Source organism: Dipodomys spectabilis, unplaced genomic scaffold (assembly GCF_019054845.1).
Source record: "Dipodomys spectabilis isolate Male_0828 unplaced genomic scaffold, ASM1905484v1 ptg000145l, whole genome shotgun sequence".
NCBI classification, from domain to species: Eukaryota; Metazoa; Chordata; class Mammalia; order Rodentia; family Heteromyidae; genus Dipodomys; species Dipodomys spectabilis.
The window spans coordinates 23712270-23735653 of NW_024870822.1; the positions used below are offsets into that span (position 1 = coordinate 23712270).

At 43.5% G+C, this 23384-nt stretch overlaps 1 protein-coding gene across 1 annotated transcript in view; it reads right to left on the reverse strand.

Moving 5' to 3' along the window:
• Positions 1-2358: 2358 nt before the first annotated feature.
• Swap70 (switching B cell complex subunit SWAP70) overlaps positions 2359-23384 on the reverse strand; it is a 75405-nt gene continuing 54379 nt past the window's right edge. The window contains exons 6-12 of the mRNA XM_042691371.1: positions 21354-21462; positions 19420-19601; positions 16070-16177; positions 13675-13841; positions 6959-7157; positions 5325-5421; positions 2359-4974 (exon numbers count right to left, since the gene is read on the reverse strand). Coding sequence (XP_042547305.1) covers positions 4868-4974; positions 5325-5421; positions 6959-7157; positions 13675-13841; positions 16070-16177; positions 19420-19601; positions 21354-21462 — 969 coding nt within the window. The 3' untranslated portion in view covers positions 2359-4867. The remainder of the gene's footprint in view (positions 4975-5324; positions 5422-6958; positions 7158-13674; positions 13842-16069; positions 16178-19419; positions 19602-21353; positions 21463-23384) is intronic.

Sequence of the window (23384 nt, forward strand, 5' to 3'; positions counted from 1 at the left end):
ATTTTGCCCAACAGGGTTAATGCAGGACTTATCCGTGTGGCATTTCTTGAATGTGTTCTTTTTTAGTGTTCTCTATCTGAATGTATGCGACCGCTCTGCCTCTGCTCGCCTGGTAGTGAGCTGGTTACTTAATTTGGCAGGGCTGAAGACCTTGTGTAAACTAGGCAGGTGTTTGTATTGCTGAAACATGCCTCCAGACTTTTTTTGTCTGTCATGGGGCCTGAACTCTGGGCCTGGACACTGTCCCTCAGCTCTTCAGCTCAAGGCTAGCGCTCTACCACTTGAGCCACAGCACCACTTCCAGCTTTTTCTGCTTATGTGGTGCTGAGGACTCAAACCCAGGGCCTCATGAATGCTAGGTGAGCGCTCTGCCACCTTCTCAGCCCGTCTCCAGCCTTTTTTCTGCTGGTTATTTTCCTCCCTGGCACATCCCCCATGTTATGCTTCCCACTGAAACTAGGATTACAGGTATATGCATAACACCCACATCTCTGTTGTTGTGCTCTTCTGCCCAGGCTGGCCTTAATTAGAGGCATAAGCCATCGGGACCTGGCTTCACTTAAACAGCTGCTATGCATCTTCTTGTTCAAGTCTTTGGAGGGCATAAGCCTCATTTCTCTTGGGCAGAACAGTTACAGAACTAGGTGTCTTTATTAGTAACTATTGCCAAATAGTCTATTCAAGTTGAGGGTGATTTTTTTTAAAGAATATTAGGGTGAAAAATGTGTGTGCGTGCATGCGTGCGTGTGTGTGTAGAATGGGGAAGGATAAAAAGGAATATTCCTTAAACTATTCCCAAAACTAATTCTTGGAATACACTATGAGCATGTGCTCTACACTGGTAGACATTGTGAGCTGTCTTTTCCCCAGAGTCTGCCTTTCTTCACCTGGCCTTTGCCCCACCTGGACAGCTGGGCCTGTGGTTGTGCTACTTTTCAGGTACAATCAGGACATTACCAGTTAGAACAAACCCTGGTGCTATGCAAGACACGTGGCTGCCTGGGTGGCAAATGTGAACACATCCTCACTAGCATCCACAGCTCACTACTTCACCTCATGGAAGATTCAGGAACAGCACAGCCTTTTCACTTCTTACCTCAACAACCCATATCACAGAAAGCCTTTAAAACACATCCAAAGCGGTTCCCTTCAATGGGCCTGAGTTCCCATCTGACCCCCACACCCAGGGGGCCAACGCCCCTGCCCTCTGCTCTCTGCCAGTCCACAGAAACCACCTCACCCTTCCAGGTGAACCCCATTTGTGCCAGCCAATCACTCCATTTCCTGGAGTGGTCCACTTCCCACAGCCAAATAATAAAGAAATGATTTGTTTCTCACGGTTCTGAAGGCTGTGACATTGAAGATATGGTGGGGTTACTGCCTGCAGTCCTCTGTTGCATCCTCATAGGTGGAAGTCCCGGAGGTAAAAGCACAGCAGGCAGAATTCCCTTTTTATAACAAACCCACTCTCGCGATAGCAGACCCAGTCTCACGATAACATCAACCCATACTCCACAGTGTAGGATCTTTGGGGCCCACTTACCCTTATTGGGCCCCACCTCCCAACACTCTTGAACTTGGGCTATTTCCAGCACATACCCTTTGGGGACACATTCAGACCCCAGAGGACTCCTTACAGGGAAACCTTGACTCTCAGAGTCTGTTGTGTTCTGGAGGGGAGCCTATGTGTCTGCAGAGAGGCACAGGTTATTAACAAACTCTTTCTCTGCCAGGTGTGCTCCATTGACACCAAGGAGACCCAGCAGGTCGTCTTAATCTCACCTTTATTGACAGTTATTGTTGAGAGATTCCAGGGCATCTGCAGGACCCCTGGCCCCTAGAAGCCAGCAACCCCCTTCCAGGTGTGAAAAACACAAATGGCTCCAGGCCCAGCCAAAAGCCTCCTGGGGACAAAGTGTCCCAAGGCAATAAAGAACAGTTTTTACAAACACCAACACCAACCTCTCTCCCTACTCTCTCTGGAAGAGAAAGATCAACTTTAACACACACTCAAGCTAAATGCAGAGAGCCTGCTTGTCTACTACAGGGAGTTTAATCTTGGCAACCTCGTAAACCAAAACACAAAGCCACACTGCTTACTCTGGTGAAAGAAAAACGGATAGGCATGAAAATAAAATTCAAGAGAGGTTAGAGAATTAGGAGGTAACAGCAACAATGAGGGAGAAACTGCGTTAGTAAGTTCCCGTTGGTGAGCTGACGCATCAGCCACGGTTCCCCACACTTGTGACTCAAGCGCCACACAGGAGCCGCAGCTAAGGTCTTGGGGATCTTAACTCCAAACCCAGTGTTTTCAGGAAGTGGTCTGTATCATTATATGAAAGCACACGCACACGCACAAAACTTTACCCTGCTGTTTTATTAAACCAGACAACCTTAAATGTGCGATGTTCTGGTAATTTTAGTTTTCTTACTAGGTCCATTTTATTTTTAAAAAAATACAAAAACATTGCAATATATCTTAGAAAAATTAGAAAAAAATAATAAAGTTGAACACATTACATGGTACAATTTTTAGATATGATTGAAAATTATAAATATTTTGTTCCCTCTTAATACAGCAAATTACAAAAGCACATTTAAAAAAACTTTTTGTGTACAATTCATGGAAACAATCCTATCTTTCATTTTTATGGAAAGGCCTGATTATAACAAACATTCAAACACTCCAGAAATTTTCTGTACAGTAATTACAAAAGTAAAAATGGACTGTAGGCATATTGACAGTTCAAACCACTTTCGATATTAGGGAGTTAAGTCTCGCGATACCATTCTACACAGGACTTGTACAGTCTCTGCTGGGCCCACCTCTGCACCCACTGTTTAGGAGTTCGGCCTCCTGACAGTGCAGTGTGCGAAGCCAGGGCGAGATCAGCCATGCGTGCTAGGCATGCATGCCATGCATACCTGTGCACAGCCACATGTGACCAGAAAGGGGGAGCCTCCAGGCTGATGGCCTCGGCCTGTCAGAAGTCCATGGTAGCCCTGGGCTAGAGCAGAGACTCCCCAGGTCATCTCTAGCTGTAGTTATGGAAAAGCCAGGTTGGAGAAGGGACATTCTGCAGTGAATCACTGCCTATTTCCCAACATCTCAAAGCAGAAATCTTCCCCCGCCCAGACACAGGTCGCTGGACTCCCCAGATTTCTCACAGGTCACTGGCTTCCTTTCTTTATGATTTATGAAGGGCACTGGAGTCCCCTGGTATGAGACACAATCAAACCATACAAAGGTTCCATTATTCTTTGTTGGCCTAATACACCTGCCAGTCACTGCATAAATGATAATACTGGTAAGTGGCTGGGCAGAAACCAATACCCATATTATATGCTAAATTTGGAAGGCACATGTTACAAACTTTAGACAAAAACTTAAATGTTACAAAGGCAACAAAGATTAAATAAAGTTGCCCTTCCATAAAACAGCTCAAAATTTTAAGACAATTTCCTGAAGGCAGTTTCATTGGCAATTATTTCCAGTCATACATAAACAGTGAAGAGTCATGGAATTAAGTTCCAGTTCCCTGTTGTGTAAATAAACACACACTAAATCTCTCAAACCACTCTCTCTAGATGTGTCCATCTCTTAGGAGTGGCTCCTGTTTTGAGGCTGGCACTATATCTAAATGCTTGTACAGACACAAAGACTTTAACCAACCAACTGAATCCAGTACTGACCATTATAACTGAGTCAACCTCATCCTTCTCCATAATTTTAATTATCACTGCTGTCCATGGAGCTACTGCTGCTTATAAATTAGAATTAACATTGGAAAGTTGATTTCATAAATACTATTCTCAATCCCCAAACAGATTATATATGAAAATCTTCCTCTTTGCTCCTTTCAAATTAGATGCATAAGAACTATGATTCCAATTTTCTTTTGTTACCCTTATTTTTATTGGGTATTTCCTCTGTCACCTAGAGAGGAAGGGAAAAGTTAAAAAGCTGCTCACCTAGCAAAACCTAACATCACAGCTGAGCCACTAGAATGGCATTTTAAATCTAACTAGCACATGTACGGTCAGCTGCCCCTGCCCATGTGCACACAGTCTGCTTTATAAATTATTCACTCTTCCAGTTAGCTTCTCTCTACCATTGAGCACAATCCTCTCACAGCATGGCATGCAGGTGGTAGCACTTCAACCTGAGAGAGAGAAGGAGAGAAAGAGAGAAAGAGAACAGCCAAGAGAATAAAGGGACAGCATATATGGGCAAGGGGACATTTTCATCTGAGATGAGGGCAAAGGACGTGGGAATGACTTAGGCCAAAGGGAGGGCAGTTAGGAAAGGAAAAGCTCAGTACAGACTGGGACACCTCACTGAGCACTCACATCTAGAAAGACACCCAGGAAATGGCAGTGATGCCATGCTTCTCCAGTAGAGCCCCGTAGTTGAAGGCCTTCCATGACACCTGACACTGACTGTCAGGCAGACTGGCCAATACCACACTCCGTGGAGGAAACATACTGGCAAAGGGAAGCACCGACCCCCAGCCTACATCCAGGGAATGAGCCCCCAGACCCCATCTTCCACAGCCTGCAGATGGTGGGGCTGACCTCAGGTCTGTGCTCTGCCTCCCTCAGGAGTGAATACAAGAGAGTCTGAGCTAACTGGACCTTTCAGAAGCTGAAAGGTTCAAAGACAGTGTGAATCAAGAGCTTGGTGACACTATTTTTCTCTTTTCAGGTAGGCCCTTATTTGCAGGAAGGTTAAAGAGGTCTCCTTAGGACACTGAGTCCGTAAGAGGTAGGGGGAAGTTAGAAGCAGCAAAGCCAGCATCTTTCATCTGCAGCTTACAGCTCTTAGCCACATTGGGTGTCTCTATGACCAGCCCTTTGTGGGGCACAGTCACTCTGTGGTCTTCTTTTCTTTCCAGTTCTTCTCTCTCTCCTCCAGCTCTGCCTGGGTGAAGGCTGCTGGCCCCCAGTTTGTGATCAGGTGAGGGTTCTTGGAACCTAAGAGACAAGCATGTTTAAAATACAGGAAGCGTGCATCCTTCAGTGAGCACCCCATTTCTCCACAGACAAACTCTAACCTTTCTACCTCATTTCTTCTCTGAGAAATACCCATAAAGCCAGATGCGCGAAAAGGACTATAAGGCATACACAAAGGGCCATTAGTGCCTCTTACCAACAGAGTACAAGCTATGCAAGAGAAATACATCTTACAAAGTGCGAGCTTCATATATTTGAGCTAAAAAATGTTTTCTTATTTTATTTTTTTAAAGAGCAACTCAAATACACAAATGCAATAGAAAATAAATTCTAAGATACATACATTCTTACTTTTTAAAAAAATCTCTTACCTGGTTCTATCAATCGTATGAGCCCCTCATGATGGGCCACTTTGTCCTTCCAGCTCTTGGTCAGGTTAGTTGCCATCTCTAGCTTCTTTTTAACTCCCTGGAATGCAAATGGCAGTTTATTTAAGGACCAAATAACAAGGACTATGCTTGTGGATTATTTCATTAAATGCTCAAAACAACTATAAAAAGCAGGAACTATGATTACCCTATCCTACAGCAATGGAAACAAAGATTCAGAGGTTAAGTAATCTGCCCAAGATCACATGGGAAGAAGCAATAGAGCCAGGATTGAAACCTAGGCCATCTGACCCCAAAGCCTATTCTTCACCATACTCACAAATGTGTAAGACCCTGTGTACCACGCTTCCACTTCCCCTCCCTCTTTTTTTTTTTTTTCTTTTGATAGTCTTCATACATATCCACAGGTGTCTCCAGGCTGGCCTTGCATTTACAATCCTGCCTCAGCTTTTTGCATGCTGGGATTACAGGTGTATGCCATCATACCCAGCTATTTTGGCTTCTGTTTTTATTTATCTGTTTGTTTGTTTTGGATACTGGGCTTGAACTAAGGCCTCACACTTGTTAACACTGATAGGTAAATGTGAATTTGAATCAAATGCTTATATCATGACTAGCCATGGCTAAAATGCATTTATTGGATGGTTTTCTCCTCTCCCTCTTCTCTCTTCCCTTTCCTTTTCCCTTTCTCTCTTCTCATTGCCTCTCATCTCCACATCCATCACCCTTCACTGGCCTGCCTATATGGCTACCTTCATTCCCCAGGGCTGCTAGCTTTGTCAGAAGTAGGTGCTGAAGAGACATTAGGAGCCCTCTCTAGCTGGCTCCCAGGACACCCTGGTGGGTTTCAGTGGTACTTCCAGGGGCAGCTTCCCAGGGACTTCCCTGCACACAGCCCCCTCTGGATCAGCACTGTGAAGAGGCAGCAAGGGACCACCAGCAGGCATGGCCCATCCTTGGTGTGTGGCCTCAGGCCTGGGCTGCTGCCTGCATCAGCCCTCCCCATGCTCTTTGAGTTGGCTTTTCAGACAGTTCTATTACAGCTAATAGCTAATAGCTTTATAAACTAAATTCCCCCTGCTCACATTTCTGTGTGGTTCCTTTCCTGTTGGGGTTCTGACAAACATTCCTCATACCCGGGAAAAGCTTCCTCTACAGAGCTTCTTCCCTACTCTATGAGCTTCTCCCTACAGCTTCAAGGTGGCAGAAAGTTTGGGATTTTTAGTTTTGTTCCTTTTTTCTCTTTTTTGGTCACAGAGCTTGAACTCAGAGCTTGGACACCGTCCTTGAGGTCTTTTGCTTAAGGCTACCACTCTACCACTTTGAGCCACAACACCACTTCTGGTTTTCTGGTGGTTAACTGGCAATAAGAGTCTCAAGGACTGTCCTGCTTAGGTTGGCTTGAACTGCGATCTTTGGATCTCAGCCTCCTGAATAGCTAGGATTATGGGCATTAGCCATTGGCACCCAGCCTGTTTTGCTTTTGCAGTGTAGGAGATGGAAACCAGGGCCCACAGACACTTGGCAAACACTCTGCCAATGAGCTCTATCTCCAGCCCTCCTAAAGAATTCCTCAGGAGTAAAACACAGGGATGTGCAGGGATGAGCCCAGCTACCTCATACTGCTCCAGTGCTTGTTTCCGCTCTTGCTCAAGCTGTGCCAGCTGCACCATGGCCTCCTGCAGGGCCAGCTCCTTTTCCACGCGTTGGTGCTCCAGCTCCTGCTTCTCAGCCTCCGTCATCTGTATGGCCTGCTGCTGCTCCAAGTGCCACTTCTCCAGTTCTGCCCTTTTGGAGGACTCTTCCTCCAGCAACCTGCAATGCGGATGAGACTCAGGTTGCATCCTGCCCAGGGACTACACCTGACCTGAGAGAGGCATTGTAGAGAAAAGGATTTTCTTCCTTTCTTTCTTTCTTTCTTTCTTTGTGTGTGTGTGTGTGTGTGTGTGTGTGTGTGTGTGTCAGTCGTAGGACTTGAACTCTGGGCCTGGGTGCTGTCCTTGAACTCTTCAGCTCAAAGCAAGTGCTCTACCACATGAGCCACAGCACCAGTTTTCTGGTAGTTAATAAAAGTCTCACAGGTCTTCCTGCCTGGACTGGCTCTGAGCCACAATCCTAAGATCTCAGCCTCCTGAGTAGCTGGGATTATAGGCAGGAGTCACAGGTGCCCAGCAGGATTTTCTTTTCATTTTTTTTAATTGTTGTTATAAAGGTGATGTACAGAGGGGTTACAGTTACATAAGTCATGTAAAGAGTACATTTCTTTTTCAACAATGTCATCCCTTCCCTCCTCTTTTCCAGTGAGAAGAGGATTCTTATGGCATCTAATGCACCTCTCATTCTACACAGAGGAAAGTGAAAGCCAGAGAAATGCCTAGAGGTGACAATGCTGGCAAGCAGCCCACAGAGCCTGCTCCAAGCTTTCTCAGTCTTACCTTTTCCAGAGAAAAGGAACATTTTTTGCATTGCTGCATGTGAGGCAGGAAGTGAGCTGAGAGTGTGCACTTTCCACTATTCCTCACAGGAACTAGTGAACAACTATGGTTGAAGATGAAGAAAGCGAGGCACAAAGGTAAATGGCCTGTGTGAAGCCAGGGATTGGGGCCAAGTTTCCAAATTTGCCTGGTTGCTCCATTAAAGCATTTCTTCATCTGATAAAGACCTGTTATCAAGAAAAAGCTGATAATGAAAGTAATAAAGCTGAAGAATGGCAAGGAGAACAATAGGTACAGTTTACTGAACAGTGACTACCTGCCAGCCACTTTACCCTCATCATTCCTAAGCGCCCACAATCCTGCAAAGGATTATCCCTGCCTTGCAGATGAAGCAATGGAAAGCAACAGAATAGGTCATAATGATTTCAACCCAAGTGTGTGTGACTCCCAAAAGTGATTTTCATAATAGGTCACTGATTAGAGATTACCCAGCTGCGTAAGTATTTAAATAAATAAACCAACACACAGACCTAACCTGCACTCCAAGTGCAGAAGGGATCAGATGGGTCAGATGGGTCAGATGGAAATCCTGGTCAGGACACAGGTATGGTAATAAGTCCCATGGCAGATAAGCACTACTACCTGCAGCATCTGCTCTCCTACAACAGCAAGGAAATAGAGAGACAGACTGTGCTGCCCTTTTCCACTCAATACCCTTCCAAGATTGTTCCTGGACGTCCGCTGGAGTGTGATATCCACAGCTGAGCATAGCACCAAGCAGGTGGTCCAAATGCAAACTCCACTCAATGTACATTTATTATTATGCCTTCTGCATGTTCCTCTAAAGTGTAACATGAAAGAGATGGGAGGGCTTCTAGTTTTTCATTCTAGTAGTGAAGTAGGGAGGAAGTATGGATGGACATTTGTGAGGGAATTAGGCTGCTCCTTTCAGGCAAGTAGAAAATCTGCACAGCAGGAGTTCTGATGAGAGGCAATGCTCATGTCCCACTACCGACACCACAGAGACCACACACACCTGCTCCCATCCTTGGCAGCAAGAGCTGAGCATGGCCAAGCAGATGTCCCTCTTGGAACTCTGACTCCGCAGCAACTAACACAATCAGGCAATGAATTACCTTGCATGTGGCATCAGTACCCAACGTGTGTAATCTCCCCTGAGCTCTTCCATAGCCTGGGCTGACTGCAGTTGGACTTCTCACTCTCCCTTAGTTCTTGCCAGGGTTTCAAGGACTAGCCACCTGCCTTCCCAAGGAATTGGTAAACCACCTAAGAGCTTCCAATAGTTTATTCTATTGTTTCATCTAAACCAAATCAGTTTCTGTGGTTTGCAAACAAACCTCTGACTAAAAACTTTAGCACCTCTCTCCCCTTCTGTGTATGGGCTTCCTCATTTATAGAAGCGATGAGCTGAGTACAGGTGCATCTATAGTCCCTATCACTCAAGACACTGAGGTGGCATGAGGCCAGCCTGGGGAACAAAGTGAGATCCCCCCTAAAGAAAAAAAACCCAAAAAACAAACAAGGGCTAGAAACCATACCTACCATCAGAGGCTTGCTGATCTCTTCAACATTCTAATGCACATAAGGAACTCCAAGGCCAACCACACAGCAAGTGCTAAGTGAACAGCAACTCACATTACTGCTGTGGGACTATGACTTCATTTGGACATGTCACGTCCATTAAGGCTGCCTAGGAGAATAGGTGGTTTTGGCAACCACATCACAGGGAAGTGAAACTCTGATTCCCTTTATATGAATTGCTATTCAGCCAAGTCTCCTGACTCCTGTACTTGTTCTGATATTTTAAATAATCTTAGTCTGAAACTATCCTTCCAGCCTGTCAGCATCTTTCTGACATTCTCTACAAGCTCTACTTTGCCCATCTGCAAACAAGACAAAGGAACTGAAAGCAGCCCTCTGTGAGAATGACCACGCCTACATTGTCTCAGTCTGTCCTCACTACCCTACAAAGCTGGCAATTTCCTTTATTTTATAGGTAAGGAACTAAAGGCTAAAATAGGGAACTACTTTTCCAAAGTTACACAGCCAGAATATATTACGGCTAGAAAGCAAAGTACCCACTCATCATTGTGAAGCCCAGTCTCTAACTGCCTTCAAAGACACGAAACATATTACAGCAAATAAAAGAGACACTGTAGTGCTATGGGCGTCAACAGGGAGAACTTGAATCCATTCATTCATTCAAAAAATATTCCTTGGGCACTGTGTGCTAGGCACTACACCAGCTGCTAGTATTGCAGGCATGCCTAAAGAAGGCTCCTAGGGGGCTGGGAAGGTGGCTCAGTGGTAGAGCGCTTGCCTTGCATGCATGAGGCCCTGAGTTCGATTCCTCAGCACCACATAAGCAAAAAGAAAAAAGCCGGAAGTGGCGCTGTGGCTCAAGTGGTAGAGCGCTAGCCTCGAGCTGAAGAGCTGAGGGACAGCGCCCAGGCCCAGAGTTCAGGCCCCATAACCGGACCCAAAAAAAAAAAAAAAAAAAGAAGGCTCCTAGGCCTTTCAGGTCCTAAACTTCAGTGGGAAAAAATTATAATGAGATACACTGTAGTTCAGCTTCCAGAAATTTCCACAACTTGAATTTTCCAAATGCTAAAACTTTCCCATTCAGAAGAGGCTAGATAATCTTAAAGATTGTAAATTTTGAAACAATGAACTTAAATTTTAATTTAAAAATGTAAGATCCAGGTAGCTCAAGCCAAAGTTCTTTTTTTGGGGTGGGAGTCCAGTCGTGGGGCCTGAACTCTGGGCCTGGGCACTGTCCCTCAGCTCTTCAGCTCAAGGCTAACACTCTACCACTTGAGCCACAGCGCCACTTCCAGTTTTTTTCTTTTTGCTTATGTGGTGCTGAGGAACTGAACGCAGGGCCTCAGGCATGCAAGGCAAGCGCTCTACCACTGAGCCACCTTCCCAGCCCCGTGCACCACTTCCAGCTTTTTTTTTCTGCTTATGTGGTACTGAAGAATCGAACCCAGGGCCTCATGCATGCAAGGCAAGTGCTCTACCACTGAGCCACTTTCCCAGCCCAAACCAAAGTTCTTGTATGCACATAATTTTGTTTCTTTTTTTTCTTTTTTCTTTTTTGGGTCCGGTCGTGGGGCCTGAACTCTGGGCCTGGGCACTGTCCCTCAGCTCTTCAGCTCAAGGCTAGCGCTCTACCACTTGAGCCACAGTGCCACTTCCAGTTTTTTTCTTTTTGCTTATGTTGTGCTGAGGAATTGAACCTAGGGCCTCAGGCATGCAAGGCAAGCGCTCTACCACTGAGCCACCTTCCCAGCCCCGTGCACATAATTTTTTACAAAAGCTCTTCTACAGAAACTTGCAACACTGAGAAGGGAACTAAGATACCACATTTTCTATTCCAAGTACAACTCACTACTGCCTTAGGAAAGGACACAAGAGAATTAACTACAAAGTCTTTGCTGGATACATCTATACTCCTAGCTTCTTAGAAAGCTTAAATCTGAGAACAGGGGTTCAAAGCCAGCCTCAGCAGACAAAACCACAAGACTCTTATCTCCAATTTCATACACACACAAAAGCCAGAACTGGAGGTGTGGACTAAGTAGTATATAGTACCAACTGTGAGTGAATAAAGCAAATCAAGAGCTCAAAGCCCTGAGGTCAAGCTCAAAGTGTACACACACACACACACACACACACACACACACACACACACACACACACACACACACACACACACACACACACACACACACACACACACACACACACACACACACACACACACACACAGATGTTGAGGCAAGAGGACCATGAGTTCAGGGGCAGCCTGGCTATATAGCAAGACCCTGTTTCAAAAAAAAAAATTTTTTTTTTTAAATTTACAAAGCCCTAACATGCACTCAGGGTCTAAGATTATGTTTCCTCCATGAACCCAACTCCATGACAACTTCCTTCATTCATTCTAGTCCCAGCTGTATCATAATCAATGTCTCTCAAAACTTTAGCAATAGGGCAGGGAATGGCTCAAATGGTAGAGTGCTTGCTAACAAGTGCAAGGCCCTGAATTCAAACCCCAGTAGCACCAAAAGCAAAAACAAGTATAAGATAGACTATTTCTCTCACTTGTGAATTCTGTACACAGGAACTATCTATAAACTCCCAACACAAAACAAATTATCAAGTGGCTCAAAATGTATCTAGTATCACTTAGAAAGCCACTCTTTGGAGTGGATCTTTTGCTAATGTCACTGCTGGCGGCACTGGAAGTAGTTCCAAATATCTGGGTGACACTATAGTATAGAGAATACATGCCCAAGGGACTTAATGAATGTCAAGAAAAATGATAAGCATTAGCTTCCCAATTTAGAAGTTTTTTTTTCCTCAATATAATTTAAAATTTCAAAGTCAAATCAAGGGCTGTGAAGGTGCTCAGTAGTAGGGTGCTTGCCTTGCATGCATGAGGCCCTGGGATCGATTCCTCAGCACCACATAAGCAGAAAAAGCCGGAAGTGGCGCTGTGGCTCAAGTGGTAGAGCATTTACCTTGAACTGAAGAGCTGAGGGACAGAGCCCATGCCCAGAGTTCAGAGTTCACGACCAACAAAAAACAACAACAACAAAAAAATCAATTTATTTTTAAAGTCATGTAACAAAGTGTCCAACTATATGAGACTCCTTTTTCCTCTATTATTTCCTAAATTAAACAAACATCTTCAGCTGCTCTACGTATGGAATAGTAGCCACAAGAAGCCTAGGAATAGCTATCTGGAATTAAAACAAGATATCATAAAATGGAGCCAGGTGTCGGTGGCTCACATCTATAATCTTAGCTACTCAGGAGGCTGAGATCTGAAGATTATAGTTCAAAGCCAGCCTGGGCAGGAAAGTCCATGAGACTCTTATCTCCAATTTGCCACCAAAAATAAAAAGCCAGAAGTGGTTCAAGTGGTAGAGCACTACCCTTCAACTAAAGAGCTCAAGGACACCTGCACCCAAAAGAAGAAGAAGAAGAAGAAGAATGCAAATGGGCAGCAGGAGGTTGGAAACTGACAGAGAGCAGCTCGAATCTTCTTCCTGGAGTCTTAATTTTATTTTATCCTCCTGCTGCTATGAAGAAGCAGAAGTGAGAATTCTTGTCTGAAAACATGATTACCATCAATTGTAGACCTGGTTTTAGAAGCTCTGGGGAAAAAGAACATCTAATTTCAAAAACTCTTAAAACTGGGAGTAGGAATGTGCCTTAGTGGTAGAGTGCTTGCTTAGCATCCATAAAGCCCTGGGTTCAATTCCTCAGTACCACATACACAGAAAAAGCTATAAGTGGCACTGTGGCTCAAGTGGTAGAGTGCTAGCCTTGAGACAAAGAAACTCAGAGACAGTATCTAGGCCCAGGACAGGCAAAAAAAAAAAATCAAAAAACTCTTAAAACTAAGATTTAAGGAATAATTATTGAGGGAATGGTGCCAATCCTGAATGGCCAAATAGAAACTGTTTATTTCTTCCTTATTCCCCGAAATGGCTGTCGTTCTGGCCAGAGTTAGCCTTCTCTGGTCTGGAATATGTTGAAGAAGCCACACTCTTACCAGAGCTGATCTAGGTCCATTCTAAAATATGAATAAAGGTATTCTATCAAACATAACCATCAGACTCCTCTAAAATGGCTACAAGGTCCTTTTTAGCTACACAAGCAATGGTTTCCCATGTGCCCCAGGATGAGAATAAATAGCTCAGCTGGCCAAGTCTCCAGGGTCTCTCAACTCAGCCAACCTGTGAGCTCAGTCCCGACCAGGGCTGAGATTCTCCCAGAGTGAGTGGCTGAGACCTCTGCCACTCTTTGTCTTCCCATGACCCTAGGAGCCCTGGCAAAGTGCACAAAGGCAAATTCTACAAACTTACCTGGCCTGAAGCTTCCGCACCATCTCTTCATCTTGCCGGGCCTGCCTCTCATTCTCAAGAGCCTCCTGAAGTTTTAGGTACATGTCTTCTAGCTCCCGTACTCGCTGCAAATACTGTTCCAATTCCGAGGACTTCTGGGCAACCTGTTCTTCCATCTGCTGTCTGATCTGAATGTATAAAAGGACCATGGTCATATTTAGATGCAAGTTCACTTCTCCTTCGGGGCAAGGTTCCCACTCTACCTGTATCTTGAGCAATGCCCATAGCCATAGCTCATCAAGGTGATAGGACCCTGTGTTCCCAACCTTTGAACTAAAGATCAGAAAATGATCACTGATGCCCAATACCAGCTATGAAAGAATCCAATTAAATAAACTACAATCCAATTCTGGGATCTTCTTTGGTATACTTTCCATCCTTTCTATGCAACATTTTGATATCAAGAAAAAAAAATATTTTCCCATATAATTTCCTGTCTGTCTTATAGCCACACCCTCTACCAAATCTACTCTGAAATTAATGAATGAACCTTTGCCCAGACAGAGAAGCCCATGTGATAGGATTCTGGGGGAGAAGTACCTGGCTTATCTAAGACTCTTCAAGCTCCTCCAGGCTCCCTTCTCCCCACTCAGGGAGCCACAGCCTTGGGGAAACTCCACAGTTTAGTCAGTGTTTTAACAAGAGTACAAGGGTGCAGTGTGTGTGTGCGTGCGTGCACGCGTGCACACTCATACACATGTGCACATACAAATCAAGAATATGGTTCTTCTTTGCTGTTTAATCCTAGCCAGATGCCAGTGGCTCAAACTTGTAATCCTAACTATTCAGGAGGCTGAGATCTCAGCATCTCAACTGGAAGCCAGTCCAGGCAGACAACTCCTAGAAAGCCTTATCTCCAATCAACCAGCCTAAAACCAGAAGTGGAAGTGTAGCTCAAAGTAGTACTGTCAGCTTTGAGCATTAAATCTAAGCAGGAGTATGACTCCCCTTGATTTCAAACACACACACAAAGTTTTGATCCTTGACTTAAAAATTAAAAGATGAAGGTATTCTAAATATAATATCATATACATTAATGCAAATCTCTGCAGTTTACAACATTTTCTCACTAGCAGTATCTCCCTTTGCCCTCATTAAGAGTCAGGAGAGGATGGTAGGGGGAAAACAATGGAGGGGGTAACAATGTTCAAGAGGAAGTGTACTCATAACCTCACTCATGTAACTGTAACCCTCTGTATAGTAGCTTTACAATAAAAAAAAAAAAAAAAAGAGTCAGGAGAGAGGTAGAACGCTTGCCTTGAACTGAAGAGCGCAAGGACAGCGCCCAAGCCCAGAGTTCAAGCCCTATGACCAACATTAAAAAAAAAAAAAAAGAGTCAGGAGAGATAACAGGATAACCCTAACACTTACAAAGACAAAATTTGTGCTCAGTGAGAAAAAAAAAAAAAAAGCCAGCAGAAGGGAGGAAGGTCCAGGCTGTGAGTGCAGCACTGCCCACACAGCACCCCTGCCTTCCTCCCAGAACACAAACAGTTCTCTGAACACTAAGCAACCATGCAGCTAAAATAAATGTCAGGAGCACATTTAGGAAGTGTGCTCAGCACTCTCTACATAGCATTGTACTGTGGGAGAAAACCTGTAATCTAATTAACCAGCTAGCTATATACAGCAGCTGGACTTGGAGCCTCTGGGATAAAGCAGAGCTGCCAGGAAAGCTAACCAGAATCCAAATTTATAATGATTTCAGACCCCCCACTTTGTTCACTACAGATGAGAAGTGTCATGGAACCTGTGCATACTTTCTCACAGCTATTTGTTTTCCAAACTACAATCTTTTAAGAAAGGGATATTACTAATAATTATCCCAGGATGACAGGGGCTGTCCCAGGCAACTCTGGACATACAGCCATACTAACCATTTCACAAACTTTGGCTTAGAGGTCTTAAAAACCTCTCTTTCACAGAAGGTGCTTAAGACAGGGAAAATGAAGGAGCACATAACTCTCCTAGCACCCTGTAAGTCAGCAGCAAAGCCAGTGATAAGGCAGCTAAGACTGGGTTGGGTGGATCACACCTATAATAACAGTTACTTGGTAGGCAGAGATTGAGAACTTGGTCTGAGGCCAGCACTAAACAAAAATTTGAGACCCCATCTTAAAATAACTAAAGCAAAAATGACCAGAGGTATGTGGCTCAAGTGGTACACAGCATTTGTTTACTTGTTTAGCAGTATACTGCTAAGGCCCTGAGTTCAAACTCAATACCACCAAAAATATTTTTGAAAAACCTCACTCCAGCCTCCTAGGCCTCCTCCCTCCCTTCAATCCACCCCTACCCAATGAGGTTAGCTCTGAGAGGCTCACATGGCAGCTTTTCCCAGCCAGGTAGTCCTTACCAGTTTTTCACGCTCTAGCTCCGTGCTGAACCTGGTCTGTAGTTCCACTTGAGTCTGCAGACGTTTTTTTTCCTCCTCTGCAGCTCGAGATGCTGCTTCCTCCAGTTTCTACCAATCAAAAACCCATCCCCAGAAAAAAGGATTGAAGAACATTAGACGAACACAGAGTCTTACTTAGGCACATAAGAGCCAAACATTGTCAACATTCAATAAAAATAAAGGAAAAACTGTTAGACCCATTAGGATTCCATCCCAACAATTTTCCCAGTCAACATAAAAACAAATTAGGTAAATAGAAGTCTTTTGGTAAGCCCCAACAACTTTTTGCAAAGAAAGTTTTAGGATAGGCTAGGAATGTAGTTTAGTGGTAGAGTGCTTGCCCAGTATGCATGAAACCCTGGGTTCGATTCCTCAGTACCACACAAACAGAAAAAGCCAGAAGTGATCCTACGGCTCAATTGGTAGAGTGCTAGCCTTGAACAAAAGAAGCTCAGGGGCAGTGCTCACGCTCTGATTTCAAGCCCCAGGACTGGCAAAAAAAAAAAAAGAAAAGAAAGTTTTAGGACAAACACTGACTTATATTCACTTTCACCATATTTATGTGGTTTGACATCCATTTCTTGAGCTCTGTCTGTATAGTTTCTATTATCCTACAAATTATTCCTTAAAACATACCAGAGCTCCAGCCGAAGGGGTGGCAAAAGAAGCCCTTCAGATACTCTCCTCAGTGGAACAAGTATAACTGGTAGCAATTAAAAAAGAAAAAAAACATTTAAAGTCTCTGGAAATTATTATAAGGACATAGAGCAAAATAAAGCATGTATCTACAAAAACCTGCTAGGAGCTGGGGTTGTAGCTCAATGATAGAGTGTGCCTAGCATATAAAGGTCTTAGATTCAATCTCCAGCACCCCTCAAAATACAACAACAACAACAAAGAAAATCTACTAAATCTTAGAACACTGACAGTCTACAGCATGTAAGGTGTAACATACTTCCTTGTGTTTCCCTATACAGTGAGAAGGAAGCTCCATTCCCAGAAAATGAAAGCCACAGGCCAGGGCTACACTAACTCCCCAGGGGGGCCTCCAGTATTTCTCACCCTCCTCAGCAACTTCTGCAGAAACTATTCCAGGCAAGAGGGTGAGAGGCCTGGGGCTCTCCTCCACCTGCCCTCACTCTCGGGGCGGGCCAGCTGAGAAGACAAGGCCTGATCACCCTCATTCAGACTCACTTGTGGGGCAGAAACTATACCACAGAGAAGAAAGCAGTAAGGACTGAAGACTGCCTCTTCTACCTAGTGACAGGCCCAAAACAAAGGAAAATTCCTCCAAAAGAAACACTTAGTAGACCAGGCCCTGGTGGCTCACACCTATAACCAATCCTAGCTACTCAGGAGGCTGAGATCTGAGGATTGTGGTTTTGCCCAGGCAAAAAAGTCACTGTGAGACTCTTATCTCCAATTAATCACTCAAAAACCAGAAGTGGCTCTGTGGCTCAAATGGTAAAGTGCTAGCCTTGAGCACAAAGAGGCTCAAGGACCGGAGCCCAGGCCCTGAGTTCAAGACACACAACCAACGACAACAACAACAAAAAGCACATAGCTTCAGAACACAGCAGACATTTTACTCAGGCTCTGCTGCTTACCACTCAAAGAAGTGATTTTATTTGAAAATGTAAAAAAGCACAAGCTACCTTGTACTCATACACTGTTTTGTAGAATGGGAACTTCTTTGTATAACTACTTAAAGATATAATAATAAAAAAATGTTAAAGAAAAAGACAAAACAAGGGAGGTTTTGGTGGCAAGTAACTAAGAGGCAGCTGATAGCTCTTAAGAGTAACAAACCAAACTCCAGACCAGCCACCAGTGTGACAGAACCAGGACAAGAGACAGTAAAGCAGAGCCCCCATGTGGTAGAAACTCGGCTCAGACTGGCCTTGATTAAACATGGACAATTTAGGCTTCAGAATACTAAGAAAAAGCAATCAGTCAAGAGCACCAACAAAGGTAGACAGCTTAATCAAAAAGAGAAGAGAAAGACATCTAACCAGCTCTGCTAAATGAGGGTCATCCAGGGTAACTAAACCCAAAGCAGTGCTTCTGAGGGGCACAGTCTGAGGCTTTCCAAGTCTTGGAAAGAGTCCAGCCATGTCACTACACAAATAAATGAGCAAACAACAGCCCTGGGGGACGGTGTCAGAATTAGTACCTAGAGTTGTTATGTTACCTTAACCACCCAGTTTTCAATTAAAAAAAAAAAAATCATGACATATAACACACTCTCTCTCTCTCTTCAGAAAAAAACAGGCAAAAGAAACTGCCTTTGAAGCAGCACAAATGGTACATTTAACAGAAAACTTCAAAGCAGTCACAAATAAGTTCAAAGAACTAAAAGGAAGCCATGCTAAAAGTATTGAAGAGTGATATTTCATCATATAGAGAATATTAAGAAAGATAAATTATAAAAGAAATCATATGGAGATTCTGAAGTTCAGTAACTGAAATGAAAATTTCACTCAAAGGACTCAATAATATATTTAAGCTGCAAGATTCCACTGAAGAGATGAACAGAAATTATGCAATCAAAAGAAAGAAAAAAAATAAAAAATAAACAGAGCCTCAGAAATGTGGTACATCGTTATGTGCCCCCAACATCTACATAATGGAAGAAGGAAAAGAGAGGAAATGGGGAGAGGGATATTTGAAAAACAAGTATCTGAAAGTATATCATATCCAATATGATGGACATTATTCCACACATCTAAGAATTCGATGAATTCTAAATAGAATAGAAACAAAGAGCTCTAAGAAGGATATAAAACAACAATGTTTGTCCCAGATGCCCCAAAACAGCATTGACATTCTCAGGAAGATGAAATTTCTCATCTTTCTCCTGACAAAATGCAAATGTGCTCACTATTTTTGTAAATATGTTCTCATAGTCAATAAGATGTTTTTGCTGTCCTGAGACTGACTCACTTTCAAGACTGGGAAAGTAGGGGGGGGGGGGGGCGGGGGAAGGATGGGAAGGGATGGGAAGGGGAAACCAAGGAGGAGGCTACAATGCTTGATAAGAAATGTACTCATTATCTTGCCCATGTAATTGTAACCCCTCTGTACAGTATTTTCACAATAAAAATAAAAATAAAAAAAAGACTGGTAAAGCAGAGTACCTAAGAGTGGCCTAGATAGTATTCTTGAGAATACAGGTCACCAAACCTCCCCCTAAAGTTGTACTAGCCTCACTAGCAGGTTCTGCACTAGCAGGCAGAACCAAAGCTCCCAAGGCAGCTGACAGCTCTACAGTGAAATGGCGGGTGCACTTGCACCCACATGCCCAAACCCACCTTTCTCACAGTCTCTAGCTCCTGCTGCTTGTTTTCGTTGGCAGCCTGGAGTTCCTTCATCTGCCGTTCCAACTCCTCCTGCTCAGCCAGCAGCTTCTTACGAAGTTCTTTCCGGCGCTGGCGGGCCTCTTTGTGTGGTGGAGGGCTGCCCAGCTTCAGCAGATGGATAGTAGAATGGATGGCTGCAAAATGTGGAAGAATAGGAAACACATTTTATTCTTTAGCTGTCTGTACACAAATGCACAGTGGGACGCTATCAGAAACCCAGTGTGGATTCTGATTTTGCCACTGAGTAGCGGTGTGATCCTAAACAAGCATCAAATCTCTGCAATATCAGTATCTTCTCCAAGTCCAAACTGCTAACTGTACATCTGTGCTAACAGAGACACCCGATTCGGGTACAGTGGATTGCACACGTTTTAAGAACTTCTTTTTTTTTTGTCCAGTCGTGGGGCCTGAACTCTGGGCCTGGGCGCTGTCCCTCAGTTCTTCAGCTAAAGGCTAGCACTCTACCACTTGAGCCACAGTGCCACTTCCGGCTTTTTTATTTTTGCTTATGTGGTGCTGAGGAATCGAACCCAGGGCTTCAGGCATGCAAGGCAAGTGCTCTACCACTGAGCCACCTTCCCAGCCAACGTTTTAAGAACTTCTGACAACACTTTCAATACCCTTCTTCCCAAAAAGCTAAGTAAAAATAAGACACAGTAAGGGCAAAGCCAAAGTTGCTACTATCTTACATACAGCCTGCTGTAATGTATCTGCCCCTAATCTATACCTTATAAAATGACTTCCCTGTACACTTCCTTTCTGAAAGTGTAACAGGTCATAATAGCTGCCAATTAGTGAAAATATGCATTAATACATACATAAAGTAAGTTAATACTTACATAAAGTAAGTCAAGAGTCTATTGGGGCATGCTGTACTGAGGTTTGAATTCAGGACCTCATACTTGCTAGGCTGTCACTCTACCACTGAGCCATGTTTTCAGCCCCACACATGTAAATTCTATAAGCATACCCTTTAGCATTATCTCATATTATTTTGTACCAATAATACGTCTTGAACTCGGAGCTTTGTAACTCTTACTGGCTTGCTTACTCATAGCTGGTGTACTACCACTTGAGCCAGACCTTCAGTCTGGCATTTTTGCTGGCTAATTGGAAATGAAGTCTTGTGGACTCTTTTACCCATGCTAGCTTCAAAACTGCAATACTATTGGACTCCAGTGGCTCATGGCTATAATCCTAACTACACAAGAAGCTGAGATCTGAGGATTGGGATTTAAAAACAGCCTGGGCAGAAAAGCTTGTGAGACTCTTATCTCTAATTAATCACAAAAAAGCTGAGGATGTCACTGTGGTTCAAGTGGTAGAACATTAGCTTTGAGCAAAAAAGTCTCAGGGACAGTTCTTAGGCCTTGTTTCAAGCCCAGGATTTACAACAAAAAGAAAAAGAAGAAAAAAAAATCCTGCCATCCTCTGACCTCAGCTTCCTGAGTAGCTAGGATTACGGATATAAACCACCAGCTTTGCTATATTTTTGAGATAGGGTCTCATTTTTTGCCTAGAGCAGGCCTAGACTTCAATCCTCCTATTTATGCCTCCCACAAAGCTAGACGACAGAAGCACAAAGCCAGATGACAAAAGCACGCCTCTGCATCTAGCTTTTTACTGATTGAGTTTAGAGTCTCTAAAACTTTTGCCCAGGCTGGCCCCAAATTGTGATCTTCCTAATCTCTACCTCTTAAATATCTAGGATTTCAGGGGCTATATCTAGGCCATAACATCATGTAATCTTTTTTTTTTTCCAGATACTATGTCACATTTAGAAACAACAAATAAGATAAAAATGCTTTAGCATCTTTCATGAGAGTCAAAAATACAAAGTCAAAGCTCTCACATTTTGTCACAACAAATAATAAAAGCCAACTTACCTTGAATCCACTCTTGTTTCTTCTTCTTATCTGAAGCACTAATTTCAAAGGTCTTATCAAGACATTTTATTAGAAAAAGGCATTTCTTTCCATCTTTGTCAGGCAGAGGCTAAAACAGAAAAGCACAGTTCTTTAATTTTTTTTTTTTTCCTTTTTGTGCTTTTAAGACAGGATCTCATTATGTAGACCAGGATGACCCTGAAATTCTAATCCTTCTGCCTCAGCCTCTCCACATACTTGATTACAGATATGTGTCAGCAGGCCTGGCACTGAACTTCAATATTTCTTATTTACACCCATCTGACTGAGATTCAGCAGCAATTAGTTTATAATATAAAATTACTGGTTTATTACTATAATATACTATAATATATATACTATATATTATATACTATATGTATTACTATATATATACTATACTATACTAATATACTATAGTATATTGCTATAATATACTATAATATAAATTACTGGTTTATTACTAATACTCTTGCCTAGGTGATATAACTTATGGTCAGAACAACCCCTAATCGGTATACCACATCTGTTCTGGGAAAACAACCAACACCTGACAGGATGCAGGATGCTTTGGTTTGGACTTTGCTGAGTGCAGCAGCTCCAACCTGTGCTTTTCCACTGCAGGAATCGCCAAAGACAAATTCCTTATCACAAGAGGTGTTGACATACAAAGCTTCTGACCCAGGGCAATTTCTACCTCTGCCTGCTGTGGCTTCTCCTTGTGATATGTTTTTGCCAACCCTATGGTTCCTGTCCTATATCCTTACAAATCAAATGGCATGGTAGAAGTGAATTGTGAGTCTTTGTTTAACGTAAGCAGACTCCTTCACAGGCATTACAAACTCCAAAGAATTAATATACCTATGCCACTTTTTCAAGATGCACTATAGTTTATGAGTGAGAGCCCAAGTCTTTCAAATATTATTTAACAAATATAGAAGTAGTTAACACACAAATCAAAAATTCAGCCTGAGAATAGAACTCAGCAGTCTAGCATGCACAAGACTCTGAGTTCTTTCACAAATACAGACATAGAGGTAGCTAACACACAAATGAAAAACTCAGCCTGAGAACAGAACTCAGCAGCCTAGCATGCACAAGGCCCTGAGTTCTATCTCTAGCACAAGAAACAAACAAAAAAATCTTTTGCAGGGGCTGGGAAGGTGGCTCAGTGGTAGAGCACTAGCCTTGAGCTGAAGAGTTGAGGGACAGCGCCCAGGCCCAGAGTTCAGGCCCCATGACCAGACCCCCCCCAAAAAAAAATCTTTTGCAAAAGCTCAAAAATTTATGTTCTTGGTGCTGCGAAGATGGCTCAGTGGTAGAGCCTTGCATGCCTGAGGCCCTGGGTTTGATTCCTCAGCACCACATAAGCAAAATGAAAAAAGCCAGAAATGGCGCTGTGGCTCAAGTGGTAGAGCACTAGTCTTGAGCTGAAGAGCTGAGGGACAGCGCCTAGGCCCAGAGTTCAGGCCCCACGACCGGACCCAAAAAAAAAAAAAAAAAAAATTATGTTCTTAAGGGCTTCACTTCTTTATAAAATACTAAGTTACTGAAACCATTCAAATATGATGCCAAATCTTTTTTATTTAATGTACTCAAAATTCCCCAGAATTTATGCCAGGCATGGTGGATCAACGTGCCTATAATCCTAGTATACAGGTGGATGAAGGAGGAAACTGCAAGCTCAAGACCAGCCTGCAACATAGTGACTCAAAACAAAATAAGCTGGGCCCAGTGGCTCATACCTGTAATCCTAGCTACTAAGGAGACTGAGATCTGAGAGCCATGGTTCGAAGCCAGTCCAGGAAGAATATTTCATGAGACTCATCTCCAATTAAACACTGTAAAAGCTAGAAGTGGAGCTGAGGCTCAAGTGGAAGAGAGCAAAATTAAAAACTCAGGGATAATGCCTATTCTCTGAGTTCAAGCTCCAGAACCAGCGCACATATGCATGCAAGCAGGCATGCACGTGCACACGCACACGCACACACACACACACACACACACACACAC